Source organism: Mustelus asterias, unplaced genomic scaffold (assembly GCF_964213995.1).
Source record: "Mustelus asterias unplaced genomic scaffold, sMusAst1.hap1.1 HAP1_SCAFFOLD_63, whole genome shotgun sequence".
In the NCBI taxonomy this organism is placed as follows: Eukaryota; Metazoa; Chordata; class Chondrichthyes; order Carcharhiniformes; family Triakidae; genus Mustelus; species Mustelus asterias.
Genome location: NW_027590128.1, coordinates 1,142,859 through 1,169,291, shown reverse-complemented (window position 1 = coordinate 1,169,291; position 26,433 = coordinate 1,142,859). Strand labels below are relative to the sequence as shown.

At 45.9% G+C, this 26,433-nt stretch overlaps 2 protein-coding genes across 2 annotated transcripts in view; one reads left to right on the top strand and one right to left on the bottom strand.

The window, feature by feature from the left end:
* Positions 1–26,433, top strand: part of LOC144483335 (uncharacterized) — a 37,680-nt gene continuing 11,247 nt past the window's right edge. The window contains exons 1-4 of the mRNA XM_078202051.1: positions 1–137; positions 2,851–3,547; positions 11,027–11,031; positions 23,538–24,543. Coding sequence (XP_078058177.1) covers positions 1–137; positions 2,851–3,547; positions 11,027–11,031; positions 23,538–24,543 — 1,845 coding nt within the window. The remainder of the gene's footprint in view (positions 138–2,850; positions 3,548–11,026; positions 11,032–23,537; positions 24,544–26,433) is intronic.
* Positions 11,814–20,136, bottom strand: LOC144483393 (uncharacterized). The gene is made up of 2 exons (XM_078202117.1): positions 18,846–20,136; positions 11,814–13,319 (listed from the first exon to the last, which is right to left on the bottom strand). Exons 1-2 carry the CDS (start codon positions 19,875–19,877, stop codon positions 12,417–12,419), a joined length of 1,935 nt encoding a protein of 644 aa, XP_078058243.1. The 5' UTR covers positions 19,878–20,136; the 3' UTR covers positions 11,814–12,416.

Genomic DNA, 26,433 nt, shown 5'->3' with positions numbered 1-26,433 from the left:
ATGTGCGGAGGGCTGCCCGCCCCTTCCCACCAGCACGCTGAGGTATTGACCAATGGGAAGAGTTGGAAGACCGGAAGTACCTTTCTCCTGCAGCCAACCAGAGCCCCCCCCCATTGTCTGAATGCGGAAACTGGACAGTGAGCTTGTTCACCCGCGAAGCTGCTGCTGTTCTCTCTCTGAATGAATATTGAGTACAGACAGACTCAAACTTCCTTCTGTCTCCCACATCTGTGAGTAAAACACTTTCTTTTATCCCCCTTTCCATTTATTTTCTCATTCTGGGGGAAATTGGGGACTTGCAGCAACTGAAGGGAAAGGAAGTGAATCCAGGGAGGCTGCAGACTCTGGAAAGATTGGCCCAGGTCTCTCTCTTTCTGACTTAAAGACATTGACATCCTTTGCTCCCTCAGCTTGACACATTGATTTGTCTGGCTAAAAGGATGGTCCCTTTCCGAATGTTCACAATTCAAGGGCTGGTTTCCCCAGGAGATGGCTGACATTTAATAGAACAATAAATTAATATAGGACAGAGATATGCCTAGTGTTGTTACATTGTCGATTTGAGATATTATTTATGGTTCTGTAACAAAGTACATTTATAATTATTTCTCGTTTTGTAATGTAACACTGATGCTATGTGATATATTTCCACTCATCGAGTCATTACAGCGCAGAAGGAGTCCATTCAGTAACTCGAATCCGTGCCGACTCTCTGTAGAACAATCCAGTCAGTTCCATTCCCTTTCTATATTCCCGTTCCCCTGCAACTTTATTTCCTTCATGTGCCCATCTAATTTCTGAAATATATTAAAGGGGACAGTAATCTAATATAGGACAGAGACATGTCTGATGTTGTTTTTTTAAAAATTCATCCTTGGGACACGGGCATTGCAGACTGGGCCAGCATTTATTGCCCATCCCTAATTGCCCTTGAACTGAGTGGCTCGCTGGGCCATTTTGGAGGATGGTTGAGAGTCAACCACATTGCTGTGGCTCTGGAGTCACATGTAGGCCAGACTGGGTAAGGATGGCAGATTTCCTTCCCAAAAGGACATTAATGAACCAAATGGGTTTTTCTGGTCAATCAACAATGATTTCATGGTCATCAGTAGATTCTTCATTCTAGATTTTGTTTTTAAATTCAAATTCCACCATCTGCCGTGGCAGGATTCGAACCTGGGTCCCCAGAACATCAGCTAAATTTCTGGATTAATAGCCTAGTGATAATACGACGAGGCTATCCGCTCTCCTGTTGTTAGATGGTACAGATTCGATATATTATTTATAACTCTGTAATAAAATACACTTATTATATCTGGCTGTGTAATTTTGGACTGCAGCTATATTATATATTTCCAACAATCTCTTCCCTCAGAGAATTGTTAGTGTCTAGATTTCTCTTCCATAGGGACCAGTGGAGGGATTGAATATATTCAAGGATGAGTTAGACAGTTTTTGAATGACAAGGGAGTCAATAATTATTGGGAACAGGCTGGAAAATGGAGAGAAAGCTCAGATGAGGAAGGATTTCTTCACTGAAGGATGTGGTGATGTTTTGGATTCTCTACCCCAGAGGACTATAGAGCCTCAATCATCAAGAATTTTCAGGAGAGGGATTGATAGGTTTCTAGATATTGAAGATATCGATGGATATGGGGGCAGTGTGGGGAAAATAATGCAGAGGTAGATCAACCAATAATCTGAATGAATGGTTGAGCAGACTCGATGGGCCGAATGCTGACTGCAGCTCCTATTTGTTCTGATTTCTGTGCTGGAGTGGAAGCAGTGAGCATGGATCTGTCAATCAGCCTCAATCAGCACCTTCAGGAGAATTGGGAGGGTGAATATTAGATACAGCAGAGTGAGAATGGAGGGAGAGTGTGTGGGATGGAGATTCACAGCTTCTGGGGAATGAGAGAGGAAAGAACATTCATTAGAATCATAGAATTGCTGCATCTTATCAACCGTCCCTGAGCTTTCACAATGAATCCCACTTCTGAGGACACCCTTATCTCTGACTTGTCTGTACTGCTGGCAGTCTCACAAAGCAGCTGCCTGTGTGCTGATACGGGAGGCCCTGCTCGGCAAGTTTAATGCTCCATGACTGTGTCTTTAATGAATGCTCCATAGAAACTAGAAATGTAGATTTGAATTTCGATCATATTCTGAATTGCGATGTTTTTTTCTAAATTGACTTACAGGATATTAGACAAGGAGAAATCAGACAGAAATCTCCAACATCACATCTCGATCTGACAGAGTGACTCGACTTCTTGGGACCTGAATATCATCGGCCTTTGAATCTAACAGGAGAAATGCCTGTTTGGCCTCTTGGCTTCAAAAGATTGTAAACATCACTGTTACTAGAAATGCACTGAGATACACACACCCGAGTGAGAGTGTTCCAGTGCACTGAGTGATGAAAGAGCTTTAACCAGTTACACAGCCTGAAAATACATCGCAGCATTCACAGCGCGGAGAGACTGTACCCGTGTTCTGTGTGAGATTTAACTGATTGTTTAACCTGGAGAGTCACAAGGACACCCACACCATGGAGAAACCATGGAAATGTGGGAACTGTGGGAAGGGATTCAGGTTCCCATCTCTGCTGGAAATTCATCGACGCAGTCACACTGGGGAGAGGCCGTTCAGCTGCTCTGTGTGTGGGAAGGGATTCACTGACTTACCTAATCTGCAGAGACACCAACGACTTCACACTGGGGAGAGGCCATTCACCTGCTGTGTGTGTGGGAAGGGACTCAGTCAGTTATCCAGCCTGCAGACACACAATCTCACTCACACCAATGAGAGACCCTTTAAATGCTCTGACTGTGGGAGTGGTTTCAAAAGCTCTGGTGAACTGGTGTCCCACCAGCGCATTCACACTGAGGACAGACCGTTCAGCTGCTCTCACTGCACAAAGAAATTTAGAACTTCATCCGACCTGCGGATACACCAGCGAGTTCACACCGGGAAAAGGCCGTTCACCTGCTCTGTGTGTGGGAAGGGATTCACTCATTCATCGAACCTGCGCGCACACAATCTCACTCACACCAATGAGAGACCGTTTAAATGCTCTGACTGTGGGAGCGGATTCAGAAGTTCTCAGGATCTGGTGTCCCACCAGCGCATTCACACTGGGGAGAGACCGTTCAGCTGCTCTCACTGCACAAAGAGATTTAGAACTTCATCCAACCTGCAGATTCACCAGCGAGTTCACACTGGGGAGAGACCATTCACCTGCTCTGTGTGTGGGAAGGGATTCACTCGGTCATCCAGCCTGCAGAAACACAAAGCCACTCACACCAATGAGAGACCATTTAAATGCTCTGACTGTGGGAATGGCTTCAAAAGCTCTGGTGAACTGGTGTCCCACCAGCGCATTCACACCGGGGAGAGACCGTTCAGCTGCTCTCACTGCTCAAAGAGATTTAGAACATCATCCAACCTGCGGCAACACCAGGGAGTTCACACTGGGGAGAGACCGTTCACCTGCTCGGTGTGTGGGAAGGGATTCACTACTTCATCCCACCTACGCAGACACAAAGTCACTCACACTAATGTGAGACCGTTTAAATGCTCTGACTGTGGGAGCGGATTCAAAAGCTCTCAGGACCTGGTGTCCCACCAGCGCATTCACAGTGAGGACAGACCGTTCAGCTGCTCTCACTGCTCAAAGAGATTTAAAACGTCATCCAGCCTGCGGGAACACCAGCGAGTTCACACTGGGGAGAGGCCGTTCACCTGCTCTGTGTGTGAGAAGGGATTCACTACTTCATCCCGCCTGCAGAAACACAAAGCCACTCACTCCAAGGAGAGCCCCTTTAAATGCTCTGCCTGAGAGGCCGGCTTCAGAAGCTCTCAGGAACTGATGATCCCCGAGCACATTCACACCGGGGAGAGGCCGTTCAGCTGCTCTCACTGTTCAGGGAGGTTTAGAATATCACCAACACTGCTGAAACACCAGTGAGTTCACACCGGGGAGAAACCATTCACCTGCTCGGTGTGTGCGAAAGGATTTACTCGGTTATCCAGCCTGCCCAGACACAACATCATCACACCCAGGAGAGACCCTTTAAATGTGGGCGTGGCTTCAAAAGCTCTCGGGGACTCGTGTCCCACCAGTGAGTTCACACCAGGCAGAGGCTGGTCACCTGCTCTGACTGGGAAGGGATTCACTCAGTCAGCAAACTTGGTGAAACACCAGTGAGTTCACAAGTGATGACAGTTCTGGGATTATTCTTGTGAATCTTTCTTGCCCCTTCTCCAGTGCCTCTATTTCCTTTTTCTAAATGGAGATCACAAATAGACCGTAGAACAGCACAGCACAGGAACAGACCCTTCAGCCCACCATGTTGTGTCGAACATGATGCCAAATTAAACTATTCCTTTCTGCCTGCCCTTGGTCCATATTCCTCTATTCCTTGCATATTCATGAGCTTATTTAAAACCCCCTTAAACACCCCTATCGTATCTGCCTCCACCCCCACTCCGAGCAGCGCATTCCAGACACCTACCACTCTCTGTGTAAAAACACTTACCTCTCACATCTCCTTTGAACTTTCCCCGTCTCACCTTAAGTGCATGCTCCCTCGTGTTAGACATATCAATTCTAGGGGAAAAGATTCTATGTCTCTCATTTTATAGACTGCTATCAGGTCTCCCCTCACCCTCCACCGCTATCGAGAAAACAACCCTCGTTTGTCAGTCGCTCACACCCTCCAATCCAGGCAGCATCCTGGGAAACCTCTTCCGCACCCTCATCAAAACCTCTGCATCCTTTCTGTAATGTGGCGACCAGAATTGAACACAATATTCTAAGTGCGGCCCAAACAAAGTTTTATAAAGCTGCAACATGGCATGCTGACTCTTGTACTCAATAAAGGCAAGCATGCCATATGCCTTCTTTACCGACTAAATATTTGTGTGGCTAATTTCAGGGAGCTCTGGACTTGAACCCCAAGATCCCTCTGTACATTAACTGTATACTTATCCTTAATATTTGATCTCCCAAAGTGCAGCACCTCACACTTGCCCGGATTAAAATCCATCTGTCATTTCTCTGCTCATATCTGCAACTGATCTACATCCCACTGTATCCTTTGACAACCTTCGACACTATCTACAACTCCATCTAGCTTTGTGTCGTCTGCAAGCTTACTAACCCACCCATCCACGTTTTCACCCAAGTCATTTATATATATCACAAATAGCGCAGGTCCCAGTACGGATCCCTGCAGAACACCACTAGTCATGGACCTCCAGTCAGAAAAACACCCTCCACCTCTACTCTCTGACTTCTATGGGCAAGTCAATTCTGAATCCAAGTGGCCAAGTCACCGTGAATCCCATGCATCTTAATCTTCTGGATGAGCCGACCATGAGGGACCTTGTCGAAAGCCTCACTAAAATCCATGTTCACAACATCCACTGCTCTACCCTCATCGATCACCTTCGTCATCTCCTCGATAAAATCGATCCAGTCAGTAAGATGTTGACGGTGCTCCCACTGCAGTCCTGTGATGAAAATATAGACTGGTTGGTGAAATGTAGATAACAGGTAGAATTGATATCTAATGAGGACTTTATACTTTAGAAATGAATAAAGGGCTCATTGTTACTAACGGGGAAAGAAGGGTTAAACCCCTTACCCAGAACCCTTTTCACACACACGTGGACGTCTCTGAATCTGACGCACACCAAATGGAACGTTACACAAGGGGCTGGAATTCACTGGAATTTCTTAACAACCTTTCAATAGAAATGTCCTGGTACCGACTGTGACAAAGGACACAACAGACAGCAAGAACCAGGAGGAACCTTTAACACAGAGAATGTTAATAACCTTGTTCAGGACACCGGTGCCAGGCACAGGAGGATCCCAGGAAAAACGGAACATTTAATTTCTGTGTTTCACAATTCTAAATGACTGATTCTTTAACATAGGAATGTTTAAAAACAGCATTGTGATATTCCAAGGTCAGTGTGTCTGGGAAAGGGACACACTGATGTGTTTTTATTTTGAACAGGAGGATCCACTGAAAAGCAGCTCTGGACGATACGAGCACCTCCTGACCTACTTTCAATCCATTTCAAATCACCCATCACTTTCCCTGGAATATTCTTTATTCTTTCCTGGGATGTGGACACTGCTGGCAAAGCCCCAGCACACGTTGCTCATCTCCTAATTGCCCCTGAATGGAGTGACTTGCTCGGCCATTTCAGAGGGGCAGTTAAGAGTCACCCACATCGCTGTGTGGGTCTGGATTCACTTGTAGGCCAGACCGGGTGAGGATGGCAGATTTCCTTCCCTGATAGGGGGTGTTAATAGGGTGAACTGGATGGGTTTTTACAACAGTCGATAGTTTCATAGTCACCGTTTCTGAGACTAACTTTATATAATTCCAGATTGATTCACTGAATTCAAATCCCACCAGCTGCCTGTCCCCAGATCCTTTGCTGGGTCTCTGCATTACTCGGCCAGAGACATTCCCACCACCTCCCCCTGAATGGAATATTCCACAACCCTTAGTTAAACAGGAAGGAGAAAAGAGAAAGGTTTGAACTTTGGATGACCTCATCACCAACTACAGAAACCTTAAAGCTGACCATTCTGTAAAAGTTTATAAACTTTATTTTTATAAAACACAGAGTAAGAAACAGGTGAAAAGTAACGATGGACGTTCCGACTGACATCAGAAACATTGATTGACCGGATAAACACTCACTGCATCACAGAGCGATCCTCAACCATTAAAGAATTGACCCACAATAAGGAATGAGAGAGCCTTATAAAAAGGGGCAGGAGTTTACACAGAGAGGTGACACCCACAGCTGCTCAGGATGATGGAATTCAGTTCAGGAAGGGGATAAAGTGAGAAGCTTTTGCGATTCAAGACAGAAGTATTGAACAATCTGGAATCAGTGCTTCTCGAGCTTGCTGACCAGCCGAACATTTCAATTAATCTCATCATAAAAACCCCCCAGTGTAAATAACATGGATTTGGCTGATAAATGTTGAAGTGTTGATTCAGAGACACAAGTTTTGACTTCCCATTTGAGCCTGGGGCACCTTTCTGTCTCTCTTGCTCGTGTCAGTGACAGCCAGGCGATGGAGCTGAGAATAATGGGGCCTGCACCCCAGTTGGGCATTGCCCCCCATGGGCGTCGCACTAACAGAGAGACAAGGAGGAGGACTGACTGGGAAATGAGCCTCCAACCAATCAGGGCACCGGAGGAGGTGACCGGGGCTGATGGTGACGTGACCCCCGGGGTTCAGTGTCCCTGTGTCCAAAGCGGGGAGTCAGTCAGTCTTCACAGTAGAAGACATGAGTAATATCCCAACAATTCAGGAAAGTCAGGGGGCAGAGTTGAATATGGTTGCCATCACAAAGGAGAAAGTGCGAGAGAAACTAAAAGGTCTGAAAATTGATACATCTCCGGGCCCAGATGGGCTACATCCTAGAGTTCGAAAGGAGATAGCTGAAGAAATAGTGGAGGCGTTAGTTATGATCTTTCAAAAGTCACTGGAGTCAGGGAAAGTCCCAGAGGATTGGAAAATCGCTATTGTAACCCCACTGTTCAAGAAGGGAACAAGAAAAAAGATGGAAAATTATAGGCCAATTAGCCTAACCTCAGTTGTTGGCAAAATTCTAGAATCCATCGTTAAGGATGAGATTTCTAAATTCTTGGAAGTGCAGGGTCGGATTAGGACAAGTCAGCATGGATTTAGTAAGGGGAGGTCGTGCCTGACAAACCTGTTAGAGTTCTTTGAAGAGATAACAAATAGGTTAGACCAAGGAGAGCCAATGGATGTTATCTATCTTGACTTCCAAAAGGCCTTTGACAAGGTGCCTCACGGGAGACTGCTGAGTAAAATAAGGGCCCATGGTATTCGAGGCAAGGTACTAACATGGATTGACGATTGGCTGTCAGACAGAAGGCAGAGAGTTGGGATAAAAGGTTCTTTCTCAGAATGGCAACCGGTGACAAGTGGTGTCCCGCAGGGTTCAGTGTTGGGGCCACAGCTGTTCTCTTTATATATTAACGATCTAGATGACGGGACTGGGGGCATTCTGGCCAAGTTTGCCGATGATACAAAGATAGGTGGAGGGGCAGGTAGTATTGAGGAGGTGGGGAGGCTGCAGAAAGATTTAGACAGTTTAGGAGAGTGGTCCAAGAAGTGGCTGATGAAATTCAACGTGGGCAAGTGCGAGGTCGTACACTTTGGAAAAAAGAATAGAGGCATGGACTATTTTCTAAACGGTGACAAAATTCATAATGCTAAAGTGCAAAGGGACTTGGGAGTCCTAGTCCAGGATTCTCTAAAGGTAAACTTGCAGGTTGAGTCCGTAATTAAGAAAGCAAATGTAATATTGTCAATTGTCTCAAGAGGCTTGGAATACAAAAGCAGGGATGTACTTCTGAGGCTTTATAAAGCACTGGTTAGGCCCCATTTGGAGTACTGTGAGCAATTTTGGGCCCCACACCTCAGGAAGGACATACTGGCACTGGAGCGGGTCCAGCGGAGATTCACACGAATGATCCCAGGAATGGTAGGCCTGACATACGATGAACTTCTGAGGATCGTGGGATTATATTCATTGGAGTTTAGGAGGTTGAGGGGAGATCTGATAGAAACTTACAAGATAATGAACGGCTTAGATAGGATGGACGTAGGGAAGTTGTTTCCATTAAAGGGGAGACTAGGACGCGGGGGCACAGCCTTAGAATAAAAGGGAGTCACTTTAGAACAGAGATGAGGAGAAATTTCTTCAGCCAGAGAGTGGTGGGTCTGTGGAATTCATTGCCACAGAGGGCTGTGGAGGACGAGACGTTGAGCGTCTTCAAGACAGAAATTGATAAATTCTTGATTTCTCGAGGAATTAAGGGCTATGGGGAGAGAGCGGGTAAATGGAGTTGAAATCAACCATGATTGAATGGTGGAGTGGACCCGATGGGCCGAATGGCCTTACTTCCGCTCCTATGTCTTATGGTCTTAGGGGACAGAGGAGCTGAAGAGAATCCAGTTGTGTCCAGAACATTGTGAACATCCCTTTACTCTGGTTGTCTTTGATCCTCAAGTCATTTTCTGTTTGTTTTAACCATGTTCTGTTTCATCAATAAACTTTTATCAGTAAAAATATTTGATTGTTCTGGACTTTTCCTGATGAGATTGATGCACTTTAGGGAAAGTGGGTGAGAGGGGTTGGCAGGCTCTTTAACAGAAAGTGAGTCCCTCTAAGGTAATTGGCAAAGGAGCCAGAGGGGGAGATGAGATTTTATTTTTGACTCAGCGATGTTAGAAAATGGGGTTCAGGGAGTCAATTAACCCTTTCTCCCCTTTTCCCAAACTCTGAAATGATTGCCAGTGATAACCCTTATTGGTGACAGTGGTTAGATTTTATTCAGTATCAATAAGAGCTGACACAGGCTAATGTCTGAGCAGTCGTATCAAAGTGCAGCAGCATTACCATTACACTCTGGGTAGAAGCAGCATCTCCACGGAAATGCTCCCTGCTCTGCCCCAGATGCCATGGCGCCAGTCAATGCAATATGTAAAACCTCGACAAATCTCTGTGCTCGGGGAATCCCTTCTTATACTTTTTTACATCACAAAGTCTATGAAGACTGATTTAACCCAATCATTGCCCAGCTAACATTTCTGCTGAAGTTTGGCCCCTTTTACACCTTTCAGATCAATAAAACATTTGGTCAATGACCCAAACCACAATTTCCCATCCTGTCACCTGTCAACCATCCTTACCCAGAGCGTAATCACAACAGGAATAAAAACAGGAGAAGTGTAACAATCAAATTCAATATAAATGCACAGCCAGTCATAGATTCACTAATTAGCAAGAAAATCCCAAGTAGGGGATCTCCCAGGATTCTTAAAGTCCACACCGTGAAGGGGAGGAAAATTATGTCGCTGACACTCACTCAATTTCACTCCATTATTTTCCAGTTCTGTTCTGGCCCCGCCTGGGGTAACATCTGATCGATCTTTTTTCTTCTGAAGGAGCACCGTGAGTTCTAGGTTACTTGTACATAAGGACAGATGCTTCAAGCAACAGATCAAGCATGGATGTAAAAGATTCTCCAGCTCTCTCTTTACCCCTATCCGAGTTGTGGACAGTTCTTACTCAGTATTATTTCTTCCAAGCCCTTAATTGTCCTAATCTATAATATTATCATTTTACCTTTCCTCACTGTGTGTCCATGTGCAGTGTGTTTAATTGGACCCTGATTGTTTTGAACTCAGTTTCTCTCTGGAGTGTGTGTCAATGCCTTGATGATGTCACAATGTTGTCTCAATCCCCTGGCCACATTAACCATTTCATCTCCTGCTGTGTCTCAAGTAGCTGTGTGTGTTTGGGACCCGCTCCTCACTCCATCTCACCATGAATTTAGGCTTGCTATTTTTCACATGTAACAAATCACATCTGCACACTCACTCCGCTATCCCAAAATCATGTCACACATTCTTAACTCTCAGATGTGCTGACGAAAGGATCAAAGTGAGTGTCTGTCTTTCTTATCTCCCCTTGTTATGGTCTGATATTTCATGCAGTGACCGGGCTTTCAAATGTGGATTTCTTTAAAACAAAGTTCATGGATGTCGGAGTGTTTCACAGACCAAATATTATGCTGGCCTTCACTGATTTACAACTCAGCTAATACAAAGAACAACATGGCAGTACGGTGGCACAGTGGTCAGCACTGCTGCCTCACAGCACCAGGGATCCAGGTTTGATTCCTGGCTTGGGTCACTGTCTGTGTGGAGTTTGCACATTCTCCCTGTGTCTGCGTGAGTTTTCTCCAGATGCTCCGGTTTCCTCCCACAGTCCAAAGATGTGTGGGTTGGGTTGATTGGCTGTGCTAAATTGACCCTAGTTTCTGGGGGATTAGCAGGGTGAACAGGTGGGGTTACGGAGAAAGGCTGGGATTATTGTCAGTGCAGGCCCGATAGGCTGAATGGCCTCTTTCTGTACTGTTGGGATTCTATTCTATGAATATAATGAAGCTAATGTAATGGGCATCTTGTTGATTTTCAGCCTGGGCTAATACAGTGACCTGGAGTTTTATAATCCTTTTGGAATTGTTGGGTGGAGCCTGATTGAAAGGTCAGTGCTGTCTTTGGACAGTTTTTTTTTAACAGGAGAAAGTTTTAGTTTCATTTTGTCACAAGCTGTCTGGACTGCAAACTGAAAGCAGTGTTTGTCGTCTCTCTCTCTAGAATGAAGATTCCGCTGCCTGAGAGTTGCCAGCTGGAACATAGAAGCAAGCAGTCTCTCTCTCTCTCGGTTTTGGAAGTTCCAGGACAGGGAAGGCAGAGTTTGAATTCAACATTTTAAGCGCTAATTCACAGCAGGTGTTAAAAAGCTGCCAAATCCAGCATCACGTGAGCATACCTGCTTTCTGTGCAAAACCTAGAATGGGGTGTATATTTGTAGGGATTATTTGATTTGGAACACTAAGCTGCACTGGTTGATATAAGCAAGATCATGGTTGCTTTTTATTGCAATTGGTAAAAGTTATGCTATTTTTTCTAATTATATTTTAACTGTGTTCTTAAATTAACTTTGTTTGATAAAAGCTTCCTAGTGGGTCACTTGAATCGTACCTGGAGTGAAACACCTTACACTCACTCGAGTGCAAATCTTCTGGCGAGGCTGATTTTCTAAAACACCTTGGATTTCTGACCTGGATCATAACACATTTCACCCACATTCAAGGTGAGTTATTCAAATTCCTTTATTGTCCAGGACAATATGTTTGCAATATTTTTAAAACAGAAATTCGACCTCCACAGTTAATTTCAGGTATTAACGTATTCTGTTAGTTTGTTCTTTATTGTCGATGTCAGGCTGGGGTTGTTCCCCTTGGAGCAAAGGAGGTTGAGGGGAGATTTGATAGAGGTAGACAAGATTCTTACAGGTTTAGATAAGGTGGACAAAGAAAAGCTGTTCCCATTCGCTGATGGGACAAGGACGAGGGGGACATTGATTGAAGATTTTGGGTCAGATATGCAGGGAGAGATGTGAGGGAGAATATTTTGATGCAGCGAATGGTAATGACCTGGAACTCGCTGCCTACGAGGGTGAGGGAAGTGGAGACAATAAACAATTACAAAGGAAATTGGATGGGGCATTTGGGGGATTTCAAAAATAAATGCTGACGAAATATCTCTGAATTTCCTAACACCGTCTTACTCTGTGATCCTTGTGAAATCTGAAACCAGGGATTCGCAACAAGACTCGAAGAGCATCAGCCCACTGGAGGCAAAGTCATGAGACTGGCCAGTCCAGCAGAAAGAAACCCTCCGACCCTCCCCATTGGCCAAGAATGAACAAAATGCAGTCCTGGATGTAATTGAGAGCAGAAACAATAACAGCAGAATCTAATCCCCATATTCACTTGTGAACTTGTTGGTGTGTCAGCAGGGTGGATGAATCACAGAACTCCTTCCCACACTGAGAGCAGGTGAATGGTCTCTCCTCGGTGTGAACTCGCTGGTGTGATTGCAGGGTGGATAACCGAGTGAATCCCTTCCCACACACGGGGCAGGTGAACGACCTCTCTTGAGAGTGAACTCGCTGGTGTCTCCGCAGATTAGATAACTGAGTGAATCCCTTTCCACACTGAGAGCAGGTGAATGGCCTCTCCCCAGTGTGAACTCGCTGGTGTGACTGCAGGGTGGATAACCGAGTGAATCCCTTCCCACACACGGCGCAGGTAAATGGCCTCTCCCCGGTGTGAACTTGCTGGTGTGTCTGCAGGTTTGATAAATGAATGAATCCCTTCCCACACTGAAAGCAGCTGTATGGCCTCTCCCCAGTGTGATCTCGCTGGTGTGTCTGCAGGTTGGATAACTGGGTGAATCCCTTCCCACACTGAGAGCAGGTGAACGGTCTCTCCCCAGTGTGAACTCGCTGGTGTGCCCGCAGTTGAGATAACTGAGTGAATCTTTTCCCACATGCAGAGCAGCTGAATGGCCTCTCTCCTGTGTGAACACGCTGGTGTCTCTGTAGGTTGGATGACTCAGTGAATCCCTTCCCACACTGAGAGCAGGTGAATGGCCTCTCCCCAGTGTGAACTCGCTGGTGTGTCCGCAGGCTTGATATCTGAGTAAATCCCTTCCCACACTGACAGCAGGTGAATGCACTCTCACCAGTGTGAACTTGCTGGTGTCTCTGCAGAGTGGATGAATCAGTGAATCCCTTCCCACACACCCAGCAGGTGAACGGCCTCTCCCCAGTGTGGCTGCGCCGATGAGCTTCCAGTAGAGAGGGCGCTTTGTATCTCTTCCCACAGTCCTCACATTTCCACGGTTTTTCCATATTGTCGGTCTCCTTGTATCATTGCAGGTCAATCATTTGAAGCCTTGTCCACACAGAGAACACGTGTACAGTCTCTCCTTGCTGTGAATGCTGCAATGTATTTTCAGGCTGTGTAACTGGTTAAAGCTCTTTCCACTGTCAGTGCACTGGAACACTCTCACTCAGGTGTGTGTTTGTGTCCCGGTGTTTTTCCAGTCACACTGTTGCTTAAAATCTTGCAGTGGACAGACCGGTCAAACATTTCTCCTTCCCATTCAGAGGCTGAGGATATTTAGTATCCAAGGAATCGAGTGACTCTGTCAGATCGAGATGTGATAGTTGAGATTTATCAGTGTGATTCCTCTTCTAATATCCTGTAAAAACAATTTACAAAATTCATCACAGTCAGTACAGGATAGAAATTCAGAACAGACAATTCTAGTTTCCATGGAACATTCTTTCCTCTCTCATTCCCCAAAAGCTGTGAATCTCCATCCCACACACTCTCCCTCCATTCTCACTCTGCTGTATCTAATATTCACCCTCCCAATTCTCCTGAAGATGCTGATTGAGGCTGATTGACAGATCCATGCTCACTGCTTCCTGTCCTGGACACAGAGAGCTGAAAGTCTCCATGCAGGCTGCCAGTCCAAAAGAAATATGGCTACATTCTCGATAAAAATGTTTTAAATGGATTGTTTCAGTTAGTGAAGATACAGGGGGGTTGTGACTGATGATGATATTGAACTTGCTGCCAACGTGGGTGATCAATAGAGTTTTACAGCATGGAAAGAGGCCCTTCGGCCCATCGTGTTTGTGCCGGCCATCAAGCACCGTTCTATTCTAATCCCATTTTCCACACTTGATGTGTAACCTTCCATACTATGGCATTGCAAGAGCTTATCTAAATTCTTCTTAAATGTGATGATGATTCCCACCTCTGCCACCCTTTCAGGCAGTGAGTTCCAGATTCCCACCACCGTCTGAGTGAAAAAGCTTTCCCTCACATCTCCTATAAACCTACTGCCCCTGAACTTAAATCCAGGCCCCTGGTTATTGACCTCTCTACTAAAGAGAAAAGTTCCTTCCTGTCCCCCCTATCTGTGCCCCTCAGAATTTTATACACCTCAATGTTAGGCTGGATAACTTGTTCTCCTTGGAGCAAAGTAGATTGATAGAGGTGTACAAGGGTACATGGAGGTGTCAAAGTTTACATGCTCTGTTTACACGTGTACAAGCTCTGACTATGGGTCATCCAGTCTCGAAACGTTGGTTCTATTCTCTCTCCACAGATGCTGTCAGATCTGCTGAGATTTTCCAGCATTTACTGTTTTACTTTCCCTTTCTTTTTCCTTCTCTGTCACCGCTCTGCCTCATCAATAAGACATTGGGACTCAGAGGGTTGATGCAGTTTGATGGACAAGTTGTCTCCATTCTGAACACTGGGGAACAAGCTCCTCCCACTGATTGACAACATTGCCCTCTACAAACATGGCGGCCACACGTGCGCACTGCTGCATATTGCCCCCAATAAAGATGGCGAACGTTAACCCGAAACGAACATGAGGAGCTGCAGCCCCGCTCGGTGCAAACTGGGTCCGGGAAGCTCTCTTCCGCATTTTGCGACTCTCACAACGCAGCGTTTCCACCCACCTGGACGATCCATTGCTCTCTCCGTACCGCCAATCACCTCGAACAGATTTCCGAGCCCAAAATAACCGTTTTCCATCGCCTTTACTCACACTGCGCATGCTCGAGTCAAAGTTGGCCCCGCCCCTCGTTTGCTCCTAATGGTTGGAGGACCAACCGCTCCTGATCGGGCCTCCAGCTCTGCCCCCTCTTCCCATTGGTCCACGCTGCCGTCAATCAGCCGGGCATTGTGACGGTGACTTGCTGCTTGTCCAATAATCACAGTGACAGAGTCTCAGTGTAACAATGACACACACAGGCTCCAATACAATCAGAGTGGGGATGGAGCACAGAGACAACACAGCAAAGCACTGACTTACTCTGAGTGTAACAAATACAATGCTTGTTCAAATAATAAGAGTCACGTTGCAGTATGTTAGTGAACACAGCATTAGATCCAATGTAATGGTAATACAGTCAGTATCTCGTGCACCATAACCAAAGTTTAAGTTTCATTTGATAGTGTGAGTGAGTCATGGTCCATTGATATAATGTATTTAGATTCCGGTGTGTGTTACTCTGCCACTGTCAGTATCAGACAATAACCTATCTGTTATTCCAATTCTGCTGTATTTTACAACTGCAGCTCCTGGGGCTGATTGGAGTCTGGTATAATAATCAGAAAGGTCGGTTTCAGTGTCTCTGAGGTCATTTTAACTGCAGGTAATCTGACATTAAGGGAGACAAGAGGCCCAACAAACATTTGATTATAATAGGAGGACAAAGTGTAAGGGAACAATGATATTTTACGGTGTCTGTGTTATGGTGAGTGTCACTGGGAGGTGAGTGATAAAATACAAGTGGAAACATCATGACAGAGACACATGTGACTGACTCGGCCTGACTGAGAGCTGTTATACTCGAGGCGAGAATAATGAGGATATGGGGAACTCCAGGGATTCCTGATATCTGAGGGGAATCTGTTAGAGGAACTGAAAATAATCAGTTCCTTCTCATGGTTATCTCCAGTTCGCAAGTTACAGAGACACACAGGAAAGAGATCTGACAGCTCATCAAACCCAATGTTTAAATCTTCTGTTTGAGACACATTATGACCGAAAAGATCAAATATTAAAACCTTCGGAGAGAAACATTCAGAATGTCACAAAGATGAGTGAACTGTCCAATTAATCCCATTCACCATAACTCTGCCAATTTACCTTCTGCAAGTATTTATCCAATTCCCTTTGAAAGGTACTACTAAACCTGCTTCGAGCACCTGTCAGTTTGTGCATTCCAGATCATATCAAGTTATTGTGTAAAACATTCTCCTTATCACCCCCTCCAGTTCTGTTGTCAATTAAGTTAAATCTCTGTGTCCTCTGCTTACAGACCCTCCTGCACCGGGGAAATAGATTCTCTCCATCGACAAACCCTTGTGCTCCTGGGAGATAATTTCTCTCCATTGACACTATCATAAATCATTTGTCATTTTAAACACCTCTCCCCATTACATTCCCTGATCTAAGGTGGATAACCCATGTTTTTCCTGCCCTGAAGAATTATATGGACTCAAAATGTTAACTGTTTCTCTCTGAACAGATGCCGCCGGATCTGCCGGGTTTTTCTGCTTCTCTCCCTGTTTTTCCTTCGAAAATCAATCAGAAACTCTTCATGATTTTGAACAGCTCGATTAAATAGGAACACACAAAGCCTGAGAGAGATACAGAGGAAGGGAGAGACAGAAAGACAGAGAAAAATTGAGAAAGATTTAAAAAGCAGAAAGATGAGGAAGGTCAAAGATAAAAGCTGAGAATCAGAGGAAACAAGCAATACAGAGAGAATGCTCTGTATGTAAGGGAGCAGGCTATCAGTTCCCAGCTATGGGAAGCAGAGGGAACTCAGTAACTGATCCACAGACACAGCTGGTTATATCTGAGAATGGAAACTCTGAATAGAAATAACAGGCTCATTTGTAAATGTCACCACAATGTGACCTGTGTGACTCTGCCCTGACTCTGTGGACAGATATAGGCCGCATTGACAGATGTTCTCACCAGATTGTGGTTCCTGGATTTATTTTCTGCTCAGAAGTGAGATGTGAGATTTGGAACCGGCAGCAGAGAAACAGGAAGTTGTGATACCTGAGAATGAAACAGCCGGTGTCAGTTTGATGTTATCACCGTGAACAGTCTTCCTGTCTGTGAGGGTGAACTCACTCTGACAGCATCAAGAACAACCACACAGATTGCTGCCGGTCTCAGCATTACGTTCACCTCCATTCCCATTTTAAACAATAAAGGAGATTATTTGGACTTTTAACACATTCACTGAATTGGGAGATGGACTGAGGGTCATCACTGGGAGAAATGAGGAGGAATTAGAGAACAAATGAGTTTTCCCAAAGAGGGTTATTAGAAAAGAGGAGATTTAAAGTGAGTCAGGGCCTGTCAGAGGAAGTGGGAGAGAGAAACAGAGAGGATTGAATCTCCATCAATTAGATGTTTTCTCAGACAGCGAAGAGAGATGAAGTGTGTTTGTGCTTTTTGAGAGAGAGGTAATGAGAGAGAGAAAACAATGAATAAGTTTAAGCATTATCTGAAATAGGAAGGTTAAATGAGTGAGTGTTTGAAAGAACGATAGAGAGACATTAAGTGACAAAGACAGTTTCTGAGAGGAGAGCGGTTAAGTGAATGTGAGAGAGGAGCGAGGTTAGAGTGTAAGAGAGGTGGAAGGTAAGGTGTGAGTGAATGCCTGGAGAGAGAGAGCGACGTTCAGTGAGTGTGAGAGAGATGAGAGATGTTAAGTGATTGAGTTTCTGAGAGAGAGGAGATGTTGAGTGAGTGAATGTCTGAAAGAGAGGAGAGCAGGTTCACACCCAGGGGTCACTGAGAATGATCAAAATAAAGAGATCACCCAGAAAACTACCAACAGGAAACTTCAGCTGAACACATCACTCATTCTTAAATGGTCAGTCAGGGCTCTGATGCTGCTCAGCTTCTCTCTGTTCTGTTTATAATGGTTAAAGGCTGATAGGAGTGAGGTTTATTTAAAAGGATAGTGTATGGGAAGCACACATCAACAAAACTGAGAATTTTTGGACACACACTGCAGCTCCTTCTCTATCTGGGAATCAAATTGTTGTCTAATTGTCCCAGCAGTTAACAGGCTCCTTTGAACGACTCCAGCTGCTACTTTAATGCAGACTTCCACCAATTTATTTGAAGCCAGTTTCTGGTCAATAAACCAGGACTGACACACACACATTAAAATGTTTTAGACTTTTTTTCATTTTTAGTCTGGAAACCTAAACCTGCCGTTTCACTCTCAGTCAGGAATAGATCCCAGTTTTACACCAATCTTTGTCAGCACGTTTCCAGCATTCACCGTTGTTCTTCCTGACTCTAAACACAGTTGTAAAGGAGCTTCTTTTCCGTGTCCAGGAGCTCTGAACCATGGAAAAGAACGACTGGGACACATTTCTTACACACCTCAGGATTCACCCACACGGGGACTTTGCTGTCAGTGAAAAGTGACGAAAAAGACCAAAGTGCTGTTTGTCCCTCTCAGCGTGACCCTGAAGGACTGGGTCAAGAATGAAGTTCTGTTCCTACTGTATCCTCCCTCAGATTGCCCTTTCTGAGCTCCAGCCTGGTGATGTTAAACACTCAAATGGAAAAGACAAAAATCTACAACAATGATTCAATCAAATGTCTATTTCACATTTATTCAGAATATCTAACCTCAACAGAAGAAAAAAGTCAGAGTGAAGATGATTCAGACCTGGATATGATTAACAGCATCGATAAGTGTAGAATCCAAACCTTGCAGTCGTTTGTGAACTCGCCGGTGTGTTAGCAGGTGGGATGACTGAACAAATCCCTTTCCACAGACATTACAGGTGAACGGCCTCTCCCCAGTGTGAACTCGCTGGTGTTTCAGAAGATAAGATAAATGAGAAAATCCCTTCCCACAGACAGAGCAGGTAAATGGCCTCTCCCCACTGTGAACTCTCTGATGTGTCAGCAGGTTGGATGACTGACTGAATCCCTTCCCACACATGGAGCAGGTGAACGGCCTCTCCCCAGTGTGAACTCGCTGGTGATTCAATAGGTTGGATGAACGAGTGAATCCCTTCCCACACACGGAGCAAGTGAATGGCCTCTCCTCACTGTGAACCTGCTGGTGTGTCAGAAGGTTGTATGAACGGGTGAATCCCTTCCCACATTCAGAGCAGGTGAACGGTCGATCCCCTGTGTGGAGTTGCTGGTGTATCAGAAGGTTGGATGAATTAATAAATCCCTTCCCACAGTCGGAGCAGGTGAAGGGCCTCTCCCCAGTGTGAATTCTCTGGTGGTTCAGTAGGGCAGATGGACGGCTGAATCCCTTCCCACACACACAGCAGGTGAATGGCCTCTCCCCAGTGTGAGCATATTGGTGCGTTAGCAGATCCTTTTTGTTTTTAAAGCTCTTCTCACAGTTAGAACAATGAAAAAGTTTGCTATCAGAGTGAACAAGTTGATGTGTCTGCAGGTGGGATGACTGAATGAATCCTTTCCCACACACAGAGCAGGTGAACGGTCTCTCCCCAGTGTGAATACGTTGGTGCATCAGCAGATCCTTTTTGCATTTAAAACTCTTCTCACAGTCAGAACATGTAAACAGTCTCTCATCAGTGTGAACAAGTTGGTGTGTCACAATGTGGGATGAGCGAGTGAATCCCTTCCCACACACAGGGCAGGTGAACGGCCTCTCCCCAGTGTGAACCCGTTGGTGAGTCAGAAGGTTGTATGAATGGGTGAATCCCTTCCCACAAACAGAGCAGGTGAACGGTCTCTCCCCAGTGTGACTGCGCCGATGAACTTCCAGTTGTGATGGGAAACCGAATCCCTTCCCACAATCCACACATTTCCACGGTTTCTCCATGGTGCTGGTGCCCTTGTGTTTCTCCAGGTTGGATGATCAGTTCAAGCCTCATCCACACACACAACATACACGTAGTTTCACCCTGCTGTGAACTGTGATGTTTTTTCAGGCTGTGTAACTGGTTAAAGCTCTTTCCACATTCAGTTCACTGGAACACTCTCACTCGGGTGTGTTTGTCGCGATGCTTTTCCGGTCATACTGATGTTTAATTTCTTTGCCCACAGGCAGAACAGACAAATATTTCTCTTTCTAAATTCAAAGACCAATGATGTTCAGCTCCGAAGGAACTGAATGACTTTGTCAGATGTGATGTCCGGTTTGAGTTTTCTGTCTGCTAATCTTTCACTTCCAATATCCTGTAAAAACAGTTTAGAAAAGTAATCACTGTCAGAACACGATACAAACTCTGAACAGACAATTCTAGTTTCTCTGGAACATTTTTTCCTTTCTTGTTCCCCCAAATCAGTAAATCCCCGTCCCACACACTCTCCCTCCTCCCTGGGCTGAAATCCAAACCCATCTCACCATTTCTTCCCTCCACTCCCAGTTTTCTCCCTCCCTCTCCTCTGTCTGGGTTCAGTTCTCCAGCTCCTGTCTGCAGACTGACAATAAAACCAATGGGTCTTACTGGGGGTGTTGGGACCTCCAGCGGGTGTTTGTGAATCCTCCCCGCCCACCTCCCAGGGTTTCCTTCCTTCCCAGAGATCAGAGTCCTCATTGATTTGAGGCCAAAGTGTAACCTCTTATTTATTGTCCCCCTCCCCCATCCTCTGATGTGAACCATCCTCCAGTGGCTGAGCCAGGATGGGGCCGTTAACCTGGGCCTGTTCCCGGGAGGGAGGGAGGGAGAAGCCCCGCAGCTGCAAACCAGGGAGCTGACAATGATTCTGAAGGGTTTGCGGATCCACAAAGTGTTTCCAAATCCTCCCAGCCACCGCCTAACGCTGACTCCGCTTCTCCGGGACAAACAAGCGCCAAGGACAGCAATGACACTGCGCATGCTCCACATCACAATGCCCGGGCACTGATTGACGGCAGCTCCGGACCAATAGGAAGAGGGGGCGGGGCTGGAGGACTGAGCGGCAGCAGCTGGTCCTCCAACCAATCGGAGTGAATGAGGGGCGGGACCTGAAGCATGCGCAGTGCGGGTAATGGCGACGGACAGACGGACGGTTTTCATGTGGAAGCGAGATCAATGCGAGGTAGAGGGCGGCGTGCGGGGAATGATAAATGTGGCGGGTGGGTGGAGAGACTTTGTAAACATGTTGTTCAAACCCAAACCCCGGAAATGAACTTCCCGGTCCCCCACTTTGTACCAAATGGAGCTGCAGCTTGTAGTGTTAGACCCGGGCTGACTGCCGCCATTGAGGCTGCATGTGGGAGGCCGGCAGGGATTGTGATCTGAGAGTGAAGCCCTGACGTCACAATGGAATGGGTGAGAGTGTGACGTCACAATGGAATGAGTGAGGGTGTGACGTCACAATGGAATGGGTGAGGGTGTGAGGTCACAATGGAATGGGTGTGAGTGTGTGACATCACAATGAAATGGATGAGGGTTCCAGATGAGCTGAGACTGGGCTGGAGTCGGGCGATGGCACTGACATGTGGCCCGGTGGCACAGTGGTTAGTGCAGCTGCCTAACAGCGCCAGGGACCCGGGTTCAATTCCAGCCTCGGGTCGCTGTCTGTGCAGAGTTTCTACATTCCCCCCGTGTCTGTGTGGGTTTCCTCCGGGTGTTCCGGTTTCCTTCCACAGTCCAAAGATGTGCCGGTTAGACGGATTGGCTATGATAAATTGTCACTTGGTATCAGGGGGATTAACAGGGAAATATGTGGATAGGGCCTGGATGGGATTATTGTTGGTGCAGGCTCGATGGGCTGAATGGCCTCCTCCTACACTGTATTTTATCATAGAAACCCTACAGTGCAGAAGGAGGCCATTCGGCCCATCGAGTCTGCACCGACAACAATCCCATCCAGGCCCTATCCACATATTTCCCTGTTAATCCCCCTGATACCAAGTGACAATTTATTATTCATTATTATTAATAAATTACTATTCTGATTTCCAGGTGTTTCTGAGTTTTAACTGTATCCTCTATTGTGAACACCGAGGCAAAATACTTGTTCAATTCATCTCCCAGCTCCTTATTTTTCATTATCAATTCCTGGACTCACTTTCTATTGGATAGTTAGGAAATGAGGTCGAGCAAGTGACTGAAGTGTCAGTCAGGGAGCACGATTGGGAGCACCAATAGTTTCAAAATAGTTCTTGAAAAAGATCGGACAGGTTCACAGGTCAAGGCCCTAAACTGGAGCAGGGCCACTTTTGTGGGCATTAGGCAGGATCGAGCAGATGTCGATTAGGTGAGTTTGTTTGAAGGGAAAGGAATGACTGGCAAATGGGAGGTTTTAAAAGTGTGATATCAAGAGTCCAGGGGCAGTATATTCCTGTTAAGATGAAGGGAAAGAATGGTAAATTTAGGGATCTCTGGCAGACAAGGGACATTGAGGCTCTGGTCAGGTAAAAGAAGGAAGCATACATTGGGTTTAGGCAATCGGGGACAAGTGAATCACTCTGACTATAAAAAGTGTAAGAAAATACTGAAGAGGGAAATCAGGAGGACAAAAAGAGGGTATGATATGGATCTGGCAGGTAAGATTAAAGAAAATTCCAAGAGGTTCTATAGATATATTAAGAGTAAAAGGGTGGCTAGAGAGAGAATAGATCCCCTTAAAAATCAGTCTGGCCATCTGTGTGTGGAGCCACAGGAGATGGGTGAGATTTTTAATGAATACTTCTCCTCTGTGTTTACTGCGGAGAGCACCATGGGTGCTAAAGAAATAAGGGAAACAAGTGGTGATGTCTTGGGCACACGCATGTTACTTGGGAGGAGGTATCTGCAGCCTTATAAAAGCAAATTACTGCGGATGCTGGAATCTGAAACCAAGAGAGAAAATGCTGGAAAATCTCAGCAGTTCTAGCAGCATTTGTAAGGAGAGAAAAGAGTTGATGTTTCTTGTCGAGATGACCCTTTGTCAAAGCTCTGAAACATCAGTTCTTTTCTCTCCATACAGATGCTGCCAGACCTGCTGAGAATGGGGAGAGAGTGTGTGGGATGGAGATTTCCAGGTTTTGGGAAATGAGAGAGGAAAGAATGTTCCATAGAAATTGTCTGTTCTGAATTTCTATCCTGTACTGACACTGATGACTTTTGGAAACTCATTTTACAGGATCTTGAAAGAGGAATCACAGGCTGAAATCTCAAACGTCACGTCTAGACGTGACAGAGTCATATCCCTTGGGACCTCAATATCATCGGATTTTGAATCCAGAAGGAGAAATGATTGTCCAGTCTGTCGATTTGAAAAGATTTGAAATGTCAGTGTGAGTGAAAAAGCACCAACACACTGCCACACTTGAGTGAGAGTGTTCCACTGCACTGACTAAAGAGCTTTAACCAGTTACACAGTCTGAATAAATATCACACCATTCACAGCGGGTGGAGACTGTAATCTTGTTCTGTGTGTGGACGAAGTTTCAACTAATTGTCCACCCAAGAGAGAGGCAAGGACACCTGCATCATGGAGAAACCATGGAAATGTGGGACTGTGGGAAGGGATACGGAGTCCCATCAGAGCTGGAAGTTCATCGGCGCAGCCACACTGGGGAGAGGCCATTCACCTGCTCTCAGTGTGAGAAGGGATTTAATCAGTTATCCAGCTTACGGACACACCAGCGAGTTCACACTGGGGAGAGGCCATTCACCTGCTCTCAGTGTGGGAAGGGATTCACTCGGTTATCCCACCTGCGGACACACCAGCGAGTTCACACTGGGGAGAGGCCGTTCACCTGCTCTCAGTGTGGGAAGGGATTCACTCAGTTATCCAGCCTGCAGACACACCAGCGAGTTCACACTGGGGAGAGGCCATTCACCTGCTCTCAGTGTGGGAAGGGATTCATTGAGTTATCCAGCCTGCAGACACACCAGCGAGTTCACACTGGGGAGAGGCCATTCACCTGCTCTCAGTGTGGGAAGGGATTCACTCAGTTATCCAGCCTGCAGACACACCAGCGAGTTCACACTGGAGAGAGGCCGTTCACCTGCTCTCAGTGTGGGAAGGGATTCACTCAGTTATCCAGCCTGCAGACACACCAGCGAGTTCACACTGGGGAGAGGCCATTCACCTGCTCTCAGTGTGGGAAGGGATTCATTGAGTTATCCAGCCTGCAGACACACCAGCGAGTTCACACTGGGGAGAGGCCATTCACCTGCTCTCAGTGTGGGGAGGGATTCACTTGGTCATCCAACCTGCAGTCACACCAGCGAGTTCACACTGGAGAGAGGCCATTTACCTGCTCTCAATGTGGGGAGGGATTCACTCGATCATCCCACCTGCAGAGACACCAGCGAGTTCACACTGGGGAGAGACCGTTCACCTGCTCTCAGTGTGGGAAGGGATTCATTCGGTCATCCCACCTGAGGATACACCAGCGATTCCACACTGGGGAGAGACCATTCATCTGCTCTCAGTGTGGGAAGGGATTCACAAACTCATCTGACCTACAGACACACCAGCGAGTTCACACTGGGGAGAGGCCGTTCACCTGCTCTCAGTGTGGGAAGGGATTCAGAGTTTCATCCCAGCTGCTGAGACATCAACAAGTTCACGAGTGATTCCAGGGGTAGGATTCTGCTGTTATTGTTTCTGCTCTCAGTTGCATCCAGGACTGCATTTTGTTCATTCTCACAGTTGGTCAATGGGAAGGGTCAGAGAGTTTCTTTGTGCTGGACTGGCTGGTCTCTGCCTCCAGTGGGCTGATGCTCTTTGAGTCTTTTTGTGAATAGCTGGTTTCAAATGTCACAAGGATCACAGAGTGACAGGGTGTTAGGAAGTTTCGAGATATTTAGTCAGAAGAAAACAGAGGTTGGCAGTGCAAAGGTACCTTTCTGAATGGAGGGCTGTGACAAGTGACATTCCTCAGGGATCAGTGCTGGGACTTTTGATGTTTGTAATATATATAAATGATTTGGAGGAAAATGTAACTGGTTTGATTGGTAAGTTTGTGGACGGCACAAAGGTTGGTGGAATTGCGGATAGCGATGGGGACCGGCAGAGGATACAGCAGGATATAGATCAGTTGGAGACTTGGGCGAAGAAATGGCAGATGAAGTTTAATCTGGACAAATGTGAGGTAATGCATTTTGGAAGGTCTAATACAGATGGGAAATATACAGTAAATGGCAGAACCCTTCAGAGTATTGATAGGCAGAGGGATCTGGGTGTACAGGTACACAGGTCATTGAAAGTGGCAATGCAGGTGGAGAAGATAGTCAAGAAGGCATACGGCATGCTTGCCTTCATCGGCCGGGGCATTGAGTTTAAAAATTGGCAAGTCATGTTGCAGCTTTATAGAACCTTAGTTAAACCGCACTTGGAATCTAGTGTTCAATTCTGGTCACCACACTACCAGAAGGATGTGGAGGCTTTGGAGAGGGTATGGAAAATATTCATCAGGATGTTGCCTGGTGTGGAGGGCATTAGCTATGAGGAGAAGTTGGAGAAACGTGGTTTGTTCTCACTGGAACAACGGAGGTTGAGGAGGGCAACCTGATAGAAGTCTACAAGATTATGAGGGGCATGGACAGAGTGGATAATCAGAAGCTTTTTCCCAGGGTGGAAGAGTCAATTACCAGGGGCATAGGTTTAAGGTGTGAGGGGCAAGGTTTAAAGGAGATGTACAAGGCAGGTTTTTTACACTGAGGGTGGTGGGTGCCTGGAACTCGTTGCCGGGGAAGGTAGTGGAAGCAGATACGATAGTGACTTTAAGATGTGTCTTGACATTGCTCCACCAATGACCCTCCCCCCATCATAAAGTCGAAAGCGGAGCTGTTCATTGATAACTGCAGTACTCATGGCTGAGAATGATACCAGGGATGAGGATTTTGTTTTATTCTTTCAGGGGATGTGAATGTGACTGGCAAGGCCAACATTCATTGCGCATCACTGATTGCTCTTGTAAAGAAAATGAGCCACTTTCTTGAATTGCTGCAATCCATCTGGTGTAGGTATACCCACAACGCTGTTAGGGAGTTCCAGGAATTTGATGCAGTGACAGAGAAGGAATGGTGATTGATTTTCAAGTCAGAATGGTATGTGATGTGGAGTACAATTTACAGATGGTGGCATTCCCATACGCTGGCTGCACTTGTTTTTCAAGTGGTAGAAGTTAGGGTTTGGAACATTGAAGAAGGGAAAGGGTTAATGTTTTTTGTACTCAATGTATTTTGTGCCTAAAAGGTTGAACTTTGTACCTGGAATGTATCACAAACATAGCCCTTCCTTGTGGCGAGCCTCCTTTTTGTTTATATTGCTCCTGGTAGTAATATAAGCCATTTGTTCATGTCTTTCATCTTTTACTTTTAGTATAAGCTATTTGTTCATGGTTCCCTCGCTTGTTTATATCATTCTGATAAAACAGACAGTTAAATATAGATGTTGGGGGATAAGTCTTTCTTTCTCGTAGGCTTGTGTATGATTTAAACAAAGGAAGG